At 34.7% G+C, this 20,000-nt stretch overlaps 3 protein-coding genes across 3 annotated transcripts; 1 reads left to right on the top strand and 2 right to left on the bottom strand.

Annotated features, from left to right (window-relative positions):
• Window positions 1-5,938: 5,938 nt before the first annotated feature.
• On the top strand, window positions 5,939-10,653 carry LOC145605510 (RNA-binding protein Y14-like). Its single transcript, XM_081661577.1, has 4 exons — window positions 5,939-6,292; window positions 9,083-9,219; window positions 9,807-9,952; window positions 10,341-10,653. Exons 1-4 carry the CDS (start codon window positions 6,022-6,024, stop codon window positions 10,384-10,386), a joined length of 600 nt encoding a protein of 199 aa, XP_081517703.1. The 5' UTR covers window positions 5,939-6,021; the 3' UTR covers window positions 10,387-10,653.
• Window positions 10,654-11,619: 966 nt separating this feature from the next.
• LOC145606147 (F-box protein At3g07870-like) lies at window positions 11,620-12,938 on the bottom strand. Its single transcript, XM_081662201.1, has one exon. It carries the CDS (start codon window positions 12,817-12,819, stop codon window positions 11,674-11,676), a length of 1,146 nt encoding a protein of 381 aa, XP_081518327.1. The 5' UTR covers window positions 12,820-12,938; the 3' UTR covers window positions 11,620-11,673.
• Window positions 12,939-14,005: 1,067 nt separating this feature from the next.
• Window positions 14,006-19,479, bottom strand: LOC145605883 (uncharacterized). The gene is made up of 10 exons (XM_081661950.1): window positions 18,875-19,479; window positions 18,431-18,552; window positions 18,278-18,340; window positions 18,095-18,184; window positions 17,725-17,890; window positions 17,167-17,353; window positions 15,661-16,493; window positions 14,521-15,129; window positions 14,370-14,435; window positions 14,006-14,145 (listed from the first exon to the last, which is right to left on the bottom strand). The coding sequence occupies exons 1-10, from the start codon at window positions 19,382-19,384 to the stop codon at window positions 14,038-14,040; spliced, it is 2,754 nt and encodes a 917-aa protein (XP_081518076.1). The 5' UTR covers window positions 19,385-19,479; the 3' UTR covers window positions 14,006-14,037.
• Window positions 19,480-20,000: the final 521 nt, after the last annotated feature.

Here is a 20,000-nt window from a genome sequence, read left to right as displayed (position 1 = left end):
ATGACATGTATATAAGTAGAGGAGTGTAGATGGTAAATTAGCTCAATCAGCCAAAGTTTTATACGGTGATATTCAAGATGATTTGAGATCAAATTCCGTCTATATCAATTATACTTTTTTTTTTTTTTCCTTTAAAAAAAAAAAGTGAGTGATATTTGGCAGCAAAGAGAAAGACCTTACTTAGCCAATATCTTTCACAAGTCATTTTGACATGGGTTGGAGGAAATGGTACGGTAAAGGAATTTTCAACGGTTCCACCTTAGGCTATACTTAGTTTAAATTGTTTCAAAAGGATTAATCATATCATACTATATCAAATTAGATTAGATATTATCCTTTTACTTGCGTTATTAATCATCGAATATCTTTTTCAAAACTTATTAATATGAAATTATCATATTTGAAAAATGCATATTAATTCTACCAATTGGATGTTGGTGTAGTGATGATTGGGACTACACTTGATAGGGAGGATCTGTGTTCGATCCCCCGCAATAACAATTAGGAGGGGACTTTAGTCATCATTACGAGTTTATGACTACAAATTCAGATTATTATTTTGTTTTTGGTGTAAGAGAGCCACAAAAATAGGTGATGAAAATCAGTCTCAAAATCTTTTGAAAGCGATAGCGAACCTAATCACTTAAGGTATTCCTGACTCTCACATATTCAAATTGTAATACTGTATCAACTACTCCGTAGTATGTAGTCAAGGTCAACCAAACCAAATACGGAATACGCCGTATCAATAATCATTATCCAAACCAAAGAATAAAATAACCCAAAGGGCAAAGGGTCATGTTAATTTTGTCAGTAAATATCAGAAAAATAAAATAGGAGTATCATACAACAATCAACTAGTGGATTTTAAATAAAGTGGCAATTGATGAGCACGCCCCTTTGGTGGCATCACGTGCGAAAATCACTATTTTAACCTTCTAATGTATGCAGAATATAAATATACGTAATATAAAGTATGTATACTGATCATAAACACGTCCCAAGATCACCCAAAATCAAATATCTGACATAATTAACTTCACCGTACTTTGTCATGCATTTTCCTTTTAATTACTTCTACTTTTTCGATTGTCTCTTAAAAAATGTTCAAGGAGTACTCATATCGTACAAACTCACGGAGACATGAAGTATATATACTTCGTATGAGGTAAGGATTTATGAAGGATCATAACATATTGTCACATAAAATACGTTTAATTTTATCGTTAACCTCATAAATTAAAATTTAACTCAAAATAGAAAATGACTTATGAATAAGCAAATGAGGACGGAGAAAGTATTGATTTGACATTTCTTTTAAATCCCCTAAACCCAAACTCAAAATACTTTAAGATTTGGTGTTGTTGCTAAAAATCTAATAACAACGGTCATCTATAATCTACACCATTGATTAGGGTTGAAAAATCCAATCGGACGGTAGTAAATAAGAAAGGATTAGAAAAGTATATAAAGCATGGATGTAGTGACAAATAAGCACGAGGGTCAGGGGGACATTGAAATTCCCTCACCAATTTTTTGTGTAGGGAAGAAAATTGGTGGGTCAAACTATCTTTTTAATCAAAGGGCATGTTTAATGTTTCTTTATATACCAAAGTATATTCGAGACATAATCGCTAATTTAGTCACTTATTGGTGGCTTATCCACAATGTTTAGTGATTTGAACTAATTCACATGATTTGATCTGATTAAGTATTCGATAACGCTATCTGTATTAGTCCCTCCGTGTTTTAATAAGTGTTACAACTTACAGTTTAACTTTTTTCACTGGTCACATATGGTTTTGACTTGATTAATTTACTGATATATAACAAACAAATGCTATTATTCGTTACAATGTATACTTTCATAATATCAATTTTTCTATAATTTTACTTATAATTATATAATTTAATGGTCAAAGTTGTGTCTCGACATGCGTATTTAGTCAAACTGTAACACTTATTAAAACACGGAGATATTCAAGGAAGGCAGGACGCAAGTATATAAAACTACTTATAGAGGCTTTTGTTATCTAAATATGCTAAAACGTTTGTTATCTACCAATATTATTGATGATGTGTACCTTTTATACTATGAGTATTTAATTGTGGACATACTATTCGTAAAAACAACTATTTCAATCTCTACTCATATCCTTAAAAGTAAAATTTGTGGATAGTTTTTCGATAACAAACGGTATTGATTTATTCTAATATATTTTCTACTCGTGTCATTTTATTGTCATGATTTCTCTTTCACTAGCTAGCTAGGTCATGGACCTTTATGAGAGTGGCTTTTGTTCTGGTATCATAGTATGGTCTAGATGACCAATAGAGCATGCGGTCAATCTTAGGAGCCTAATTCTCAATTGCCCCCACAATTTTTTGTGGCATTCCATAGGTGAACATAACTATATCTCTTTTACAGTCTCACTTCGTCATATTATATCCGCTATACTTTTTATATGAGGTTAGTCATTATTTTATCCTTAAAACTTATCATCGCATTTTGTTAATCCTATTTCTCACCAAATCGACGAGGAAGTTATTAATATTATTATAGATTTTAGTCATTGCATAATTTTGTAACAATTATTGCTTGTATACAAAGAGGTACTTTGTTTTTAAATATAAAAAAATAACTTCAAAGTTTGAATGGAAAGAAGTAAGTCAAGTAAATGAAGCCAATGTAGGCAAAAACTTACCAAACTACCTCTGGGAAATCCTTAATTGCATGTAGGTCCATAATTTGATTGCCCAGTAGAATATGATTTCAGGGGCCTACACGAAAAAGCCCAAACACTGGCTTAATGCTAAACAGAAACATCCCAATCCATTCTATGGCCCACATCCCTGGGCTTCAACCCAGACCAACTTGCTCTACCTCTCAACTTCATAACAACTTCGACATGAGTAAATCATGTCCGATTTAGTAAAAATCAGTAACTTTAATTACAGAGTAATAAACTTAAATTATCTGGACCATAGGTTTTAATAGTTTGTACAAATTCATGTTGTATTCTTAAATTAAATCATCCGGACTCTTCTCATCGAGGGTATAATTAATTTATATTTTAAACGACAGACTAAAAATAAACGTTCTTAGAATGCTAAAGAATAGATTAGTGCATAATTTCCATATTAAGACATAACCTAGTCTTAATTTCCCTTCCCACAATGAAGAAGTGGGGTGTGGGGGCAATTTAGCAAGAGTGTGAGTCTATGAAACATAAAAATCCAACAGTTACTAACTCCACTATTGTCTGGTAGTATAGGATAATTACTACTCTTATCTGGGAGACTATGATGTTTGTATATTTGCATGCACATGTAATCCAATCAACAAATCAAAAATCTCACTTTAAGGTGAGATTCTCGTGAATTGGTGGTTGTCATTCTGTTAGAACTAAGGATTTGATCTCTTCCTATTAAGGTTTGTAGTCAGGTTTGGAGTGGATCTTTAGGATCGGGCTAATGGCCATATGATAAATCTCGCCCTGATATTGTTATATTTATTTCAATATAGGAACAAGTAAACAAATTATTTTGATCTTATTAGATTTAGGGTTATACTTCGTATTTGACAAGGTGAGGCTAAAAATGTCGGAAATAAAGTAAATAGAACATGTTTAGAGACATAAAGTCTATCAATCAAATACATAAAATACAAGAATAATAAATTAATAATTGAATAAATAATTGTATGTATAATATACTAGCCATAGTTTGTCCAATATACTACAAAGTAGAGTTTTAACATTGCATTGATGAGCCATAGTCAAAATCACTTTCAATGCAAATCTAAAATAAGATACTTTGTGTTTGTTCCGTGTCATTGTCTCCCGCTAAAAATACATGCCATTTCCTCTAACTTGATATGGCTCCATTTTATGAGCTTATAATAGGTCCCTCTCCCTCTCCCTCTCCCTCTCCTTCCAAGTTCAAATTTAGGTTTCATAATTTGCTTGGTGAAAATTTCATCATGTGCCAATTCGTTATACTTCTCATAGAGTTGCATGTAATCTTGAGCAATGTCAGCTTTCTAATACAAAGCATATCTACCGGTGTTTTACGTGATTTTCTCATGAATTTTACGTGATTTTCTCATGAATTTTGTAGGCGATATGATAACAATTCAAATAGTATATTACATAAAGAGTTGGGTACTAGTGTGACCAGTGGCGTATCCAGGAATTTTGAACCGTGGGTTCGAAATCTAAAAGAAAAACCGATGATAATATTTTAGTTAAATATTCAATACACAAGTTCAAATTTTGCGACTCAATATCCGTATCATCAATAGGAGACAAAATATCTTCTTCTATCGGAGGATTCCTTGAACTAGGTGAAGAACTAGTAGTGGACTTTTGCAAATTTTCGGAACGTTTCAAAAAAGATTTTTTTTTTAATTTTTTTGAAAACAACCAAAAAGACTCTAAGTTGGTAACAAAAGCTCTACAATCTACAATAATACACAAAATAAACAATATAATAATTGTTATTTTCAATTTTAAAGTCTATACTAGTTACAACATTACTACTTTTATAAATCTACTACTTTTAAAGTATAATTCTATTGCAAAAATTATACTTCACATGAAACAAAAATCCCAAGTCCCCAATAAACATTTTTTTTTAATGTTATTTTGTTTGAAATCTGGAAAAAAAAAAAAAAAAAACTAAAAATGGGGGATGTAAGAATCGAACCTAGGACTTATAAGTATCTCGCTGCTCTAACTTTTAGCTCTAACCAATGCGCCAAACTTACTCAACAAATTATTTGCCTCACAAAATCTCTTTTAACCCTGTTTTTTTTTGTTAAAGAAAAAAAATTAAAACTTATAATTTTTTTCCAAAAAATCTGTGGGTTCAATGAACCCCCTTGAACCCCCCTAGATCCGCCCATGAGTGTGACGACATGTGCCCCATGTTGTAATGTAGAGGTGTTGATATGGATACTAAAATGAAATAATAAAGAGTTTCTAACATAGATTCAAATACAAGAATGTAGCCACTAGCAAGTACTGCAACTCTACAAGTCATTTAAACAAAAGAGAGTTTATCATATAAGTGAAATTAATAGTAGCCTTGAATAATGGACTACCATTTTGACAACTTAAGAGTTTGCATTGTCAAATTCCAAAATTATCAGTAGCAATCTTGATACTCCATACACAACAAGTCAACAACTTAATCAATTATAAGAAAGAATAGTGTCACATGACACCTCTATAACTCTATTGTACAAAATTCATGCACATTTTCAAACGAGTATGAACTCATGAAAAGTAGTTCGTTATAAGTCTTAGCATCTTAACCATCTTTTCATTTATACTTCTATATATATTCAAACTCAAAGATATTTGACTGTGATTACTATGATTAGGTTATTTATTTTTTCCATTATCTCCAATATTGTTGGCAATTTCTAATTTCTTAATTTTACATTATTAAATCTGAAAAATCTATTAACTATTACTAAAACAAAACATTGCTGACATCATCATCTCTTATCCTACGTGTCATTCCTTCATTTCTATTGATGGTGTCATGAATTATTATTTTAATGTTTTTTTAAACAATTATTATTTTTATCTACATTATACATTTTTGAATAAAAAATGATTGCCACTCATTTTTACACAAATGATAAAATTAATTTTTTATGCATAATAACAAAATTATTTCATATGCATGATAACAAAATTATTTAAATCGTGCAACACACGAGTCCAATCTACGTAGTAGTTCCTTTTAAAAAAAAAAAAAAACACACGCACATAATTGATTTTTTGGAGAGGAGGGATGTTATACTGGTTTTGGTTGAGTTATTCAAGGCCCAAGCATTGAAAGCCCACATTTAAGGCCCAACCCAAAATCAAATAATCTTCTCTTATACTAATCATCCCACCTCTCCAAAAACACAACTCAACCAAAACCAGTAAAACATCCCTCCTCCTTTTTCCCCTTACAACCGAGGAGAGAGAAAATCAACAACTCCACCACCTCAAAGCTCTAACAATGGCGGCAACCGACGTTGAAGCAGTCGACTTCGAACCAGAAGAAGACGATCTCATGGACGAAGATGGCGGCGCCGCTGACGCCGACGGTTCTCCTAGGGCTTCTCATCCCAAGCTCAAATCCGCCATTGCCGGCGGCTCGGCTGCTGGGTTCGTGAAGAAGACGAAAGGGCGTGGTTTTCGTGAAGAAGCTGATGCTGAGCGTAATAGTCGTATGGCTGCTCGTGAATTTGAATCTCTTGATTCTGATGGTGGACCTGGTCCCGCTCGCTGTTAGTTTTCTTCTCTCTGATTTTGTTAATTTGCTTTATTTGTTTGTGTTTATTGGTGTAGGTTGTTAGGGTTTTAGTTGATTGGATTTGTTTATGATTGTTAGGGTTTTGGTAATTGATGTTTGTTGTTGTTGTTGTTAGGGATTTGGGTTGTGATTTGTTGAATTCATGGCGGAATTTGTGGTAATTGGGGATTTTTAGTTATTATTCGTGTGTTAATTGGTAAAGTGTAATGTATACGAGTCTCGATTGAGTGCTAATTGAATGGTGGAGATGGAATTAAGGTTTTAGGTTATGAGTTTGGGACTTGTCGAAGTGTAGGGTTTCGGGTTCTGGTAGTGAATGTAGCAAGTTAGCCCTTTTGGAAAACTACTAACTTTAGGAGCTAGCATTTTTCTATGTCAACTGTATTTGTTTCGAACTGCCAGGATTTTGGAATTAGATTTTTACTTTGTATTTTGGGTGTAATTTGGAATTTTGGGTAAAGGTTGTGATTGATCGATTGATTTTAGTGGAGGAAATAGGCGGTGGAATAACTTACTAAGTATAAGATAGTTGGGGTTTTTCTGTGTCTTACAAGACATGCATCATCTAGCCTTGTTAGAGTGTATTCACTATTTCACTGTTACTGCTAGTGGTTAAATAGTGCAGCTGGAATTGTAGTTTAAAGTTAAGAAACCAATTGGTTGATACTTAGGGTTTATTCTTCAGTGAATTGCAGCTTATAAACTATTTATAAGATACCATTGTAGTCTGGCAGTTACTTGGACTTGTGAGGGAGTAATTGAAGCTTTTTAAGCTTCTCGTCTTTGGCTGTTTTCTTCATTATTTTTGCACATTCAAGTTTCTTTTCTGTTCGTTCTTGGTGGATGGATTTTATCTTACTTTTCTACTGGTGGTCTGGCAACATGATAGGGGGTTTTAGGCAGGTCCAGATATGAACACAAGTGTTGTAAATATCTCAGAAGCTAATTGTTGATTTCTATTTCTACTTTCTTCTTGTACTTTCTTATTAAGTAGATTAAACAAATGTAGTTTCTTGAGCTAGTATGGATGCTGCATCTATGTGGCAATTCCAAATGTTTTTTTTTTTTTAAAATTTTTATTTTTATTTTTTTTTAATTTTTTTTTTTTTTTTTTTTTTTATTTTTTTATTTTTATGCTTCAATTGGTTAATTTGGTTATTGACAGAACTGGTTTTGTAATGGTATATCCATATAAGTTTATGTGTTTATGATTGACTTCTCGGATGCTTATGGTACATTAACTCTTGAGTCGATGATGTTATCCTGCGACTCTTGCCTCGACAAATTTTACTTACTAATATAAAGTTTTTTGAAATAGAATTGCAATGAACATATAAAGTGCTATAAGAGCAATCAGTCTACTTTAATAACAATAAAACCCAAACATTAAAAGCCCACATTCAAGGCCCAACCCAAACAATTGTTTTTGCACATTCAAGTTTCTTTTCTATTCGTTCTTGGTGGATGGATTTTATCTTACTTTTCTACTGGTGGTCTGGCAACATGATAGGGGGTTTTAGGCAGGTCCAGATATAATATCTCAGAAGCTAATTGTTAATTTCTATTTCTACTTTCTTCTTGTACTTTCTTATTACGTAGATTAAACAAATGTAGTTTCTTGAGCTTGTATGGATGCTGTATTTATGTGGCAATTTCAAATGTTTTTTTTGATTAAGTTGGTTAATTTGGTTATTGACAGAATTGGTTTTGCACCATTATGGTATATCCATAAAAGTTTTTGTTTTTGTGGTTGACTTCTCGGATATTTATGGTTCATTTACTCTTGAGTCGATGATGATGTGCTGCGAGCCTAAGTTTGTAGCTGGCTGTAAAAAACTGTCTTATTGAAAGTTTGTTGTCATGGATCCAATTCTTTTTTTTTTTCCACTCTCCCGGATATAGACATAGGAACCATCTGCCAGTTTTTTGTTGCATGACTTTTTTGCTGTACTAAGACTACGGAACTCAATGTTGACATTTGTGGACATGTTAGATTTTCTACCAGTGAATTGACCTCATTGTTTTGTACTGGTGAATCTGATTCAAAAACAAAGATATCCCCAGCTTGGACATATAGAAGGTCGGCTTTCTAATATTGCTCCATTCTGATTAGATGTTTTGGCGAGTTTAGATTGATTTTCCAAACAAAGAAAATGAGGTGGAGGAAGGAGGATTTAGGAAGGAAGGGAGAATGATTGGGAACCTTGCTATTCTACTGGTATACTGTTTGAGACTTGAGGTTGGTGTCCTACTAGATATGGCAATGTAGGAAATAGTGCTGTGAGTAGCAATAATTATTGAATTTTTTCTGCTGGAATACCATTTGGAGCCAATCGTCTTTTTGGAACATGAGAAAGTAACTAACCAACTAGGTATCACATGTGGTTTACTTTCCTTTTAGATATGGCAACTTATTTGTTGCAGGTTTGCTCTAGGGTTTTGTTGCCAAAAAATATTCGTTGGTGGTTTTGCACCTATAAACAAGCAGAATCAGAAACCAAATCATCTTGTGTAAAATTCTACTGAAAAGAGAAATGGTGTTTTTGACATTTGATTCTAGGGGAAGGAAATCTGGTGCTAGGGGCGGAAAAATTTTAAAGTGGGGAGTGGAGAGATAGTTGGGAATGGATAGTTGGTTAGAAAGAAAAGAAAGTTACAAGAAGAAAGTAGAAATAGAAATCAACAATTTTGGTTTTCTTTGTTATGAATTTATTTTTATCAAAATTTCTGCAAGCAAAATTCTAACAAAATCGATTCATTGCAGCAATCGAAGGCTGGATTGTGCTTGTCACAGGAGTGCATGAAGAGGCACAGGAAGAGGATCTCCTTAATGTTTTTGGAGATTTTGGTGAGATTAAAAACCTGCATTTGAATCTGGATCGCCGTACTGGATTTGTCAAGGTGCGATAGTAGTTCTTTTTTTACAGTGTATTGGTCATTTGAATTTTGATTTGATGCGTTATTCTTTCTTATGCTGCCAGAAGTGGCTATTGTCTGAATGTTTGCTGTTTGATTCTCTAAGTAAATTTGCGGTCCATGGTCCAAAACTATATCTATTATTAAGGATCACCTGTTTTTTTTGCTCTTACCTGGTTTGTAAGTGGCACAATTGAGTATGTCTGGCACAAGCCCTGTTTATTTGATATCAATGTCAAATCCTGCTAAAGAAAGGATCATCTGCCTTTTTTGCTCTACCTGGTTTGTGGATAATAGTGTTGTCCGGGGTTTGAGGTGGTTGACCTGGTTGTGTTGCTGGTTCTGTGTAGGGCCTTGTGATATTTTTGTATTTATTATGTGGGCATGTTGGATTGTTGGTAGCTTAGTTCTCTGATTTTTTCTTGAAAAATGTTGGTTTTCTCTTGAAAACATTTGTATTTCTATGCCAACATGCACATGGATATCAATGTGATCTTCTGATATTCGTTTCAGTTTTTGGTTTGATTACCTCATATATATTATTTGTCCCCTTGTTTCATGTTTACCTTTAGGGTTATGCACTGGTTGAGTATGGGAAATTTGAAGAAGCACAAGCTGCGATAAAGGAGATGAGTGGTGCCCAAATGCTTGAGCAGCCAATAAATGTTGATTGGGCTTTCAGTAATGGGCCTTACAAGAGGAGGGGCAACCGTAGAAGGTTTGGCTTTTTAACCGTTTGCTGTTAAGTTTTGGAAATTCTTGGTTGTAGCAGTTTTTGTGAAGGGTGTTGAAAGATCTATGGTCAACAGCACCATAAAACTTCAATTACAGTTTTAAATACTTTGATGCTACTTTCTGGATTAACTTACTCGTCCTAACACCTCTATTTGAATTTACTTAAAGTTTTATCTAATTAACTCTGATTGTTACATTGTTCGTATATCTTTTCGTTTAAGCAATGCACTCGTTCTTCATATGCAATGAACGGGTACACGAGTAGATATATAGAGTTTCTGTGATGTACTTTGCTCATCAGCTGTATTTACACACCTATCACAGATGCTTTTGACTCCATGTGTTTGACAAAGTTTAATTTATCAATGCAGATCCCCTCGTGGTCACCGATCAAGGAGTCCTAGAAGACGATATTAATTCTGTTTGTTGCTTGTGGAAGTTGTGGATACCTTCTCCTGATTTCGAGTTCAAAGCATGTGATGGAGCTACTTTTTGTTTTTGCCATGATAGTGAGGCATTATATATGCTTTTGTTAATGAATTCTCACTTATGGAAGAGTGGCGTTTGGATATCATTTTCTTAACATTGAGTGTACACTATTTATTCTACTGTATTAATTTAGGTTTTTTTAGCCGTATTACTGTTAATTTTTAATTTGTGGATTTTGTATGGTTACTCTTTTAACATGTGTTTTTACTCCCTGCCTCCCCGAAAAAAGGATCTTATGCTCTGAGTATCTAAAGCTCTACAAGTAAACATATACCTATTGATGGTCGGTAACAACTAACAAGACTATATGAAGTATAATCCTTGTTCTGTCGTGATCTAACTTTGTGGCTAGTCTTGCTTGCATGATGCGGATGTGTTACAGTTGGAGATTAACAGCAATTACATCTCTACTTCCCAGTGAATTTGATTGTGATCATCTGTTTTTTTTTTTCACTGCCTTTTGTACTATGCAGCTACTTGTAATGAGTCTAATGATGCTACGAAGGATTTATGTGAGGTGATTCTAGTTGATATTTTCACTCAAGTAAAATGGTAAATGGACGTTGGCTTTAAGCCTTCAAGGCTTGCGAGTCCACTTTCATGGGAAATCAAGTTTTCAACAATCAAATATAGTGTTGAATGTCGTGTTGGTTCAATACATATTGCTTTAATGTGGCGCGCGGATGTGGTTGTACATGATTTGTTCTGAGAAAGAGGTTGTACATGATTTGTTCTGAGAAAGAGAGATAGGGAAGTAGTTATAAAGTCTCCTTTGAAAATGTGTTTTAGTGTTCTTTGATGACAGACATTCTCGGCTCAATGATTTTTGTTCAGCATCAAATGCTCCAATTCATATACTGGGTTTCAATTATATTATTAGATACTGTCAAAACATTGTTTTATCATATAATTTGATATACGTCGTAAATTTGATGCAAATGAGAGTGATAGAAGTAATTTACTCGTTTGATCAATTATGACCAATGTAAATAATTAGACAGATTCAAAGAAACAATTTCACTTTGTAAGTATCTTTACATAGTACACAGTATATACCAATCGTGTAAGCAAAGTCTCGATGCTAAAAAAAAATCGAAGTTTTAACAAGAAAAATCTCAACTAATCGTATATTCTATAAACCGAAGATTCACAAGTACGAGTACAAAACGACTCTCCAAAATCGGAAGCTACAGTACAAAATTAGACACCCATTTCCTATAATAGAAACTTTCTGTTAACCATAAACTGTAAATCCCATTCTTGAAAATTAATTTCACCCGCCAAATTTGTAAAAACCTCATTATCAAGCTCATAAAACCCAAAACTTTGACCTCCAAATTTTATCATAATCTTCCCTTCACTCTCACAATCACCACCGTTGATTTTAATCAAATGGCCCAAAATTCTTACATCATGATGATTAATTCCCATAAGATCAATTTTATATTTCTTTACCCAAAAATTTGGAAAACCCTTGTTTTCTTTCTCCATCATCCAAATATCCATGCTCGATTCCCAAGGTAATCTATCTGTTAAACACAAAAAATCCCTAATTTCAACCAAATCCAGGCATTCAACTGAACGATTTGAGCATGATTTGGGAAAATAATTCAACCCAAAACCCTCAATTTCAATGTCAAAAGACATGATCTTTATGTTTTCTGGGTTGAATTTCTTTTCCCCAATTAACCAGTAAAATTTCCCATCAACAAATGCATAATTTTTTCTACCCAGAAAATCAAATGGGCAAATCCCAAGATTATTCCACTCTTCTTGGGATTCGAACCCGAGATCTGAACTGGGTTTGCTCAGAATTTCACACATTATTTCCTGAGTTTGACAGTAATGAAAATTGTCAGATTTCTTTTCAATGGTGTAAAAATGGAGGATTTTGAAAATGTTTCGAAGCGGGGAAAACCCGAATGCCCACCCAAATGATGAGTCGAAACGTTTAGGGTTTGAATTAGGGAGATTAGTGATTCTCATGGTAATGGGATCATAGAGAAATGCATTGGTTTTTGTGATTAAACAGAGGATTCCATTGCAGGTTAGGGTTGAAACTAGTGATTGATCAAAATTGGTAGAAATTTGAGTAATTGGGGTTCCATCAATATAGTAGGAAGATAATTGGGTTGATGGATTTTCCATAATTTGTTTAGTGAAGAGTAAAATTGGGTTGATTTTGTGTTTTTGATGGTAAAAACCTCTGAATTCTGGGTTTTGATGTAGATAAAATAGCCATTTCTTACAAACACAGCGTAATTGATAGAGTTGTTTTAATGGGATTCTCGAAAAAATGTCGAAAATTATGTCTTTTGGAAGGTTGTTGAATTCTATTGATTCTAGTTCTTCTTCTTCCATTTGGAGAAGAGGGATAAGGAAGAAGATGATGAGGGATTATTTTTTCAATGAATTTGGGCTTATTATAGAGTTGGGATTTGCTGACGGGGTGTGAGATTGAGATTGATCAATATCGGATATTAACTTAGACTTTCTCTTTATCGACGATTTTTGAATTAAATCGAAGTTGAGGAGTAATAATATAAGAAGCTTGACTTGTTAGAAAGAACAAAGAAGCTCTATAAGTTGTTTCTTACTAGATTGGTTTACCTTGATTCATTGACTTAATTGAGATATGATACAAAGATAACTCATGACTACACGTCATAATTAAGCTTACAATAATGTGTAAGTACAATAATTAATGTTAATTTTTTTGTCAAAATTTTGAGACATTGAAGAAGAAAGTTTCTTTGGAGTGTTGATTTGGTGAAATTTGGTTATGACGTAGTACTTTCTCTTGAGAAAATTGTTCGCGGTAGTAGTAGCCGCGATCTATGGAGATTAGGATTTAATTAATTCATATAGGGGTAGCATTGTAGAACATGTTGTGGATTTCCCATCTGGTCCCAGTGTGTATCTCATCCATATGTCCTTTTCAATTAAGAGATCAGCAACTACCTATTAACTTACATAATGCAAATGTACTTGTCTCTCATATTAATAGAAAACTTATGATTTATTATTCTTCTTGCAGATGGGGGTTCAGCAGTAGGTTGGGCCTCTTGCCAACATCACGATTCGATTCTAGATGTGTCATAATCATATGATTATTGAGACGATAATGACAAACGCACAACTATAATCATGTGGTTATAGAGTACATCAGTAGAATTCTGAATTTATTTGACTGAGCCCACCAGTTTTCATTGTATTTAGGAAGCTTTCATATTCTGATTATTGAAGTCACTGCTTTTAATATTAGAGATACAATAGTGACAATTTTACAAGAAAAATAGAAGATGAAGTGTATATTTTTGTATGAAACTGTACAGTGAACATTGAAGACAATTTTACAAGCAATGCTCTAGGTAGCTTAAGGCTTCAGGCTTCTAAGCTTCATCTTGTCCTGCTGTGCTAGATTGAGGGTGAAAAGTTTGGTGTCATTGCTTTACTATGTACAGTATGGTATATTTCAGTATCTCCTAGCTTCTGTGCTTCTGCATTATGTGCCCTGCAATCCTGCATTATATGCTTGTTACAATCTTTAAGGTGCTTTTATGTCTGTATCTTCCAGCTTCATGATGCAGCAGCAGCCCAGAAATTTTCCGTGCATAGGCTTGTGGGAGTTGCAATTATTTTTGACCATATCCAATCGGAAGCCTTTACTTGATGCATCTCAGCCAACTGGTCATATGACAAGGTGAGTATTTAGCTACAATTGTTAGTGAGCAAATATGTTTGCGTATGTTTCAATTTTAAACCAAACTCTAGAGTCTTGACAGCCAAAAGTTTTCTTTATACTGTGGAAACCATTGAATTTTCTGCTTTAAAACTTTATATAGTGTCATGTTGATGTGCCATTATTTTAAAATGTAAAAATAATGATATCTTTGTGATAAAATGCTTACTCTGCCATCCCTTAGCTCGAATATTACTTTATCTTCAGCAGAACGAATTGGCCGTGTTGATGCCACCTGTGTAAAGATCAGATGAATTACATATCAGTTAACTTATCATTGCATAGAGTTGATAGTTAGATTATTTACATCTGAAACTCACCTTAGGATCACAGTTTTGGTTTGTCTTTCTTAATGTGGGCTCTTCTGCACTGTCCACACTAACAGTATCGAGACAGATGCCTTTTTCTTTCCAATGCTTTGCCTTTTCCCCTCTTTCTTGTTCAGCTGGTGTATTTTCAGAATCTGGAAATTCACAGTTTCTCCACTTCCATTCTCCTTCGTTGAAGTGCCTTAGGTAAACTTTCCCATCTGACCCGACTAAGAACAACTGATGACCCTCAAAACCTGGCCCAGGTGCCCCAGCTATTCTCACTCCATTTGGTGTGCCATGTTCAACCCATATCCATCCATCAAGTGAGTTCCATTGATATTCTACTAGTCCGCCATCTCCTGAAATCATGAAAAGAGAGCCATCCAAAGATAGTGCTGATGGCCTCATAGCTGTCCCGGGTAATCTTGAGAGAACTAGGTGCTGAGATTGATGATGTTCATGCCATAATCCAGACAATCTATTATATTGATACAACCTTCCATTCCTTCCAATAACAAAAATTACCTTATCCCTGCACACTTCTTGGTCTACTATTGTTGCAATCTCTGTATCTGCAGGGCTTTTGCAGTCTTTCCATTTAAAATTCCTGAGAGCAACCTAGACAATAGTGTCTGCTGTTAGTCTCTCAGATAAACTCCGTTGTTATAAAATATTTGCAACTGTTTTTAGGGAGGCATAATGAGAGGAGATCAACTTACTTTGTTCCGGTCTGTAAAGGGAAGCACAAATTTACTAAAAAATTTCTATGTAATAGTTTGGATTTTCCCACTCTCGTTATACTTCAACCTAATTTAAGGATTTGGGAAAGCCAATAAAAAACCAGTACTTTTCTAGGAAATATGACAATCTACCAGACATCCTGAAACTATGTGACTATTATCTCTGGATAGAGGATGACATGATGTAGTTAATTTGAACTCTCTAGTTTAGGTTTCATATTTTGTCACTGGGAAAGCATTAGAATGCTTATTCTAGTTAGATTTTTGATGACAACGACTAAAAAGATATTAACATATAGGTATGCCTCTTAGCTTTAAAGCAACAGGAAAAAAATAGTGATTGTTTCCAATTGGAAAATGCAATTGAGCAAACATTAGTGTCTTGCATTTTTGGTGCTTCACAACTTACAGTGAACTGCAGTAGTGTTCCCTTCTTGCTTACAAAATAAATTGCATCATTTTCCGTGATTTTCTTTCCTGTACCGTGGATCCTGTCCCATGGAGGGCCACCAATTATCTGTTTCCCTTTCTTCATGGCAGTACAATTTATCCACTGCAACTCATTGTTGCTTCTCTCTCTGATTAGCAAAGTACCGTGGATGTCAACCAAGAACAGACTCCCATTATAGCTCCCAACTGCACCATTCATAGCTGTTGGGTGATCATGCTTCAGCCATAGCCCTACGTTGTCATTGTAAAGATACTCAAAAGTCAGACCACTATTTGACACCAGAAAAAATGATCTGCCTCCTTGAATCACTCTCATGCCAAAGTTTGCATTCACCCAATTCTCTTCCAATTTATGTTCTTCCAATGGTTTTTCTAGGTTGATGCCTGACATATCAGGGATCAGGTAGTTCTGTTGCATTCCCTTTCGCCTTCTTGTCATACTTCTTGTGTTTGTGAAATCATTTGTTTCATCCTTTACACCCATTATGCAATTGGAGGGTCCACGGTCCTCAGTACAATACTCTGCATTCCATCCTTCAGTCTCAGGAGCATCTAATATTGACCAAACATACTTTAATGACAATCTTTTGCGGATACTGATTTGATGATTTGGTCCTGAATTTTCACCACCTAAACCTGATAGATGAAGTTCTGCAATCCTGCCGTCATCTAGTGGGAAAAGGATCCTACCAAATTGATATGGTATCCCTTCTACACCTCTTGCTACCTTTGCATGTGGTGGATGCATGTGATTTACCCATGGTTCTTCTAGTTGGTAATCTTGAGCCACTCCTATCAGGACACAAATATAAACATCAGTTCCCTTGTTTATATATATGTTTTTTCAATGTATTATAGATTTAAGGCCAATAAATAATGGTTTAGGAAACATCTCTCGTACAAGTCCCCTAGAGGTTGAGACTCCATGCAACTGCACTTGATCTGTTGATCATCCAGTTTAATACTCCCTCTGTCCAGAATTAAAAGTCACTTACAGAGTATACTATTTTAGGATCTCCAGATAAACTTTATTTTTCTTAATATTCCACTTTTAAAACTAATTGATGGGCGAGGATAATAATGATCCAAATTAGTTGATGGGAGAGGATAGGAATGACCCAATTATATATCCTGTCTTTTTCTAATGTCATGTCATATCTTATATTATGAGGGTTTGAGACAATGTGATGATTAACTCTGGATGGAATGTGTGTTATATTAGATCTTCACCAAGACTGAACTCTTTTAGACATTATAAAGACAAATTTCCTTGTAGAGGCTATGATTTCTTTCTTATTAATTTTATACCTATGCTACTTGCCCCTATTTTATGCTACATCTCATATAAGTATTGTCTAAAACTCTAAATTGCTGTTGCATTATTATATTAAAGAGGAATTCTGTGTTAAAATTGGTAAAAAGTCTAAACTCTAGAGAGCTTTATTCTGTTTTTCCTTATTGTTACCTGTCTGTTTTCCTGCTTGATATTCCAGTATTGAGCCTGATGCGGTTGTCAGGAGCACTGAATATTTCTCACTGGATTCATCTTCTGGAACTGGTGTGATTGATGTCAGCAGTTGATCTTCTGGACTTCCGTGTACTATCCATTTCCATTTTCTCTGGTTCAGTCGCCTCTCAACCAGCTTACCTGCCTGCATATGCAGGTAAAGGAATAGCAACAGTGATAAGATTAAGGCCCGAGGATGTCAGTGCTGAAAATCTTAGACCTGAGTCTGAGACTAAAACATCTGTGAATTTATGATGATGAACATTTTGTGTGTGTGTGTGTGTTGGGGGGGGGGGGGGGGGGAAGAGGAATCAATGAAGTATTCTGTATAATGTAAATCTTCGGTGTGAAATCAATGGTCAACATTACAGAAATAATACTACTATAAGTTTTATTTATTAAATTAGTGTGCTTTTGTAAAATAGTGTAGTGTTTAATCATAATCAGTTGGGACATCATGACAACTAATTAATGTTGGAGAAAATATGCATTTTGTCATGTTTGAGGTTACTGCACCTTGCTTAGCAGAAACAGTGATATTGAAGAAGCTCCTCCTAGTCCTTGAGCACTGCATCCTCTTGATGGTAGCAAGGAAGTATCTTCTGCTGACCCTACTTTCCATATGTGCTTCTTCCATGGTGGTTTTGTATTTTTATCATGCTCGTATAGATCTCCTGCCGAACTATGGTATGCAAATTTCATATCATGTGATTCACAATTTTCATTAATGCTTTGTATTTAGTCACTGTCTATGCAGATTCAGGTAGGAAGTTGCTGGATAAAATAGCAGATAAAATAAAATTCATTTTATGGATATTCTATGAATAATTGAATGGACATTTGTTGGAGACACATGGAGTGTTTGTTTGCACTTATATTAGCTCACCTGATTGTGAAAATAAGGTTTGATCTGATTGTACCAACATCGGTTATTGCTGCAACATCTGCTCCTGGAGGCTGCCCATAATTAACCCACCTGTTTGTGTTCACAATATGTAAATATCATCAGTGACAACTTCAACATCGGCTTTAGAAAATTTTACACTGATCATATAGTTCATGGATGTACCTCGGAGGTTCAACCTCTGCAAGTTCTAACAGAGATCCATTTTTTGTGCAGAAGTAAATTCTCCTGAGGGATGGGCAAATTTGTCAGTCATTCTGATTATGGAAGCTGTTATGCTCAACACAGCTTGAGCAATAAGAAAATCCAACTACTCACTCCCCATCTTTTGTAACAACTCCAGACTTTATCAAGCTTTGCTGTCTTTCATCTCTTGCACTGTGATAAACCGAAGCTTCAAGCTTTATCCAAACCAGTTGCGAGTTTTCAACCAGTTGCATCTGAAAAGGTAAGGAACCCATCAAAACTGACAGGAAATTCAGAACAACCAAATATTAATATATTATATTCAGAGACTTCTAGTCGGACCCTCATTCAACCTTAAGTACCCATGTCAGATCCTCGACAATCCAACATATGTATGGATAATTGTCACTTGGACTGATACCAAAGTTTGACACCAATGCCTAAGTTCGAGTAACATAGCTCTCAAATTTTCACCTGATATAAAAGGGCATTGCAGTGTTTTCACATGTTGATTGTGAGATTGTCACCTGACCGTTAGATATATCTGAGTCTTATTATACACTCACAGAACTGTACCTGATATAGATACCCTGCTTCAGAAAGAGCAAGAATAGTCTGATTGACAAAGAACACAGATGTTGCAGGCTCTGCAGATACAGGCAAATCATGGGGAGCAATCACCCATTGTACACCATTCCAGAATCTCTCATAGATTGACCCGCTCTCACCGGTGATCCAGATTGATGCATCAGACATTTTTGTCAGAGAAACGTGCTTCCTCAAAGGTAAAAGTCTTTTGTAAATTTCCTTATTTGCTTTCCTTCCTGTATTATCACCATTCCTCGGTTGACTCTCTTCTTTCTCCGGTGCTTGGCGGATAGAACCTACAACTGTACAATTACCATTGACACAGGTAATCAGATCATAAGGCAATTCTACAGGCACCCAACTGTCTGTTTTCTCATCAAACCGAAAATACCGGTTGATTTTCGGCCTTGGAGGGGCTGTGACAGACCCAAAAGCAGCTAACCAAGTCAATGATAAGCTGCTAATCAAGATGATTGACACCAAGTATGCATCTGACATGATTTTTATGCGTAAACATTCAGAAAACAAGGGGAAGACAAAATCCAAGACTATACTACAAAAAGAAAGGATATTTTTGTGATAGAAAGGCAGGTATTTGAATTGTTGGTTGTTCTTATGGTTATGGAGGGGTGACCGTGACCCATATGATATGGGGTCCTTAACAAAAATGGTCCATGCTAAATTTTATGAAAGCTTATATATATATATGTGCAAATTTTTTTAGGGGGACCATAAAATGGGAGCTTAAGTGGGGTTAGCTGATAATCAGAAAAGGGTCTTCACAATCTACTGATCTAGCTATACAGATCAGAAATACAAGAGTTGCAGGAGAGAGTTGGTGACTTGGTGGTTAAAGACTTAATTCATAAGGTAATCATTCTTTCGGTTTGGAATTAATAGTCGCATTTACACCTATTTTGAAATATTTGAAATAGTTGAGACGATACAATTTATGTTGTGTGATTTGTATTATACTGTTCTGAGTATATCATTACGACTAACATGCAAGATTATTTAGTGATCTTAATTTTGGACGGAGCACATTAAAAAATATTAAAAGAATTATTAGCTTCATGTGGCATTGCTTTAGAGAACTTTAAGAAAAGAATTATTA

The sequence above is a fragment of the Chenopodium album genome, chromosome 22 (genome assembly GCF_948465745.1).
Source record: "Chenopodium album chromosome 22, dcCheAlbu1.1, whole genome shotgun sequence".
Taxonomy (NCBI): Eukaryota; Viridiplantae; Streptophyta; class Magnoliopsida; order Caryophyllales; family Amaranthaceae; genus Chenopodium; species Chenopodium album.
Note: the sequence above shows the minus strand (reverse complement) of the source record. Positions and strands in the feature narration are given on the sequence as shown.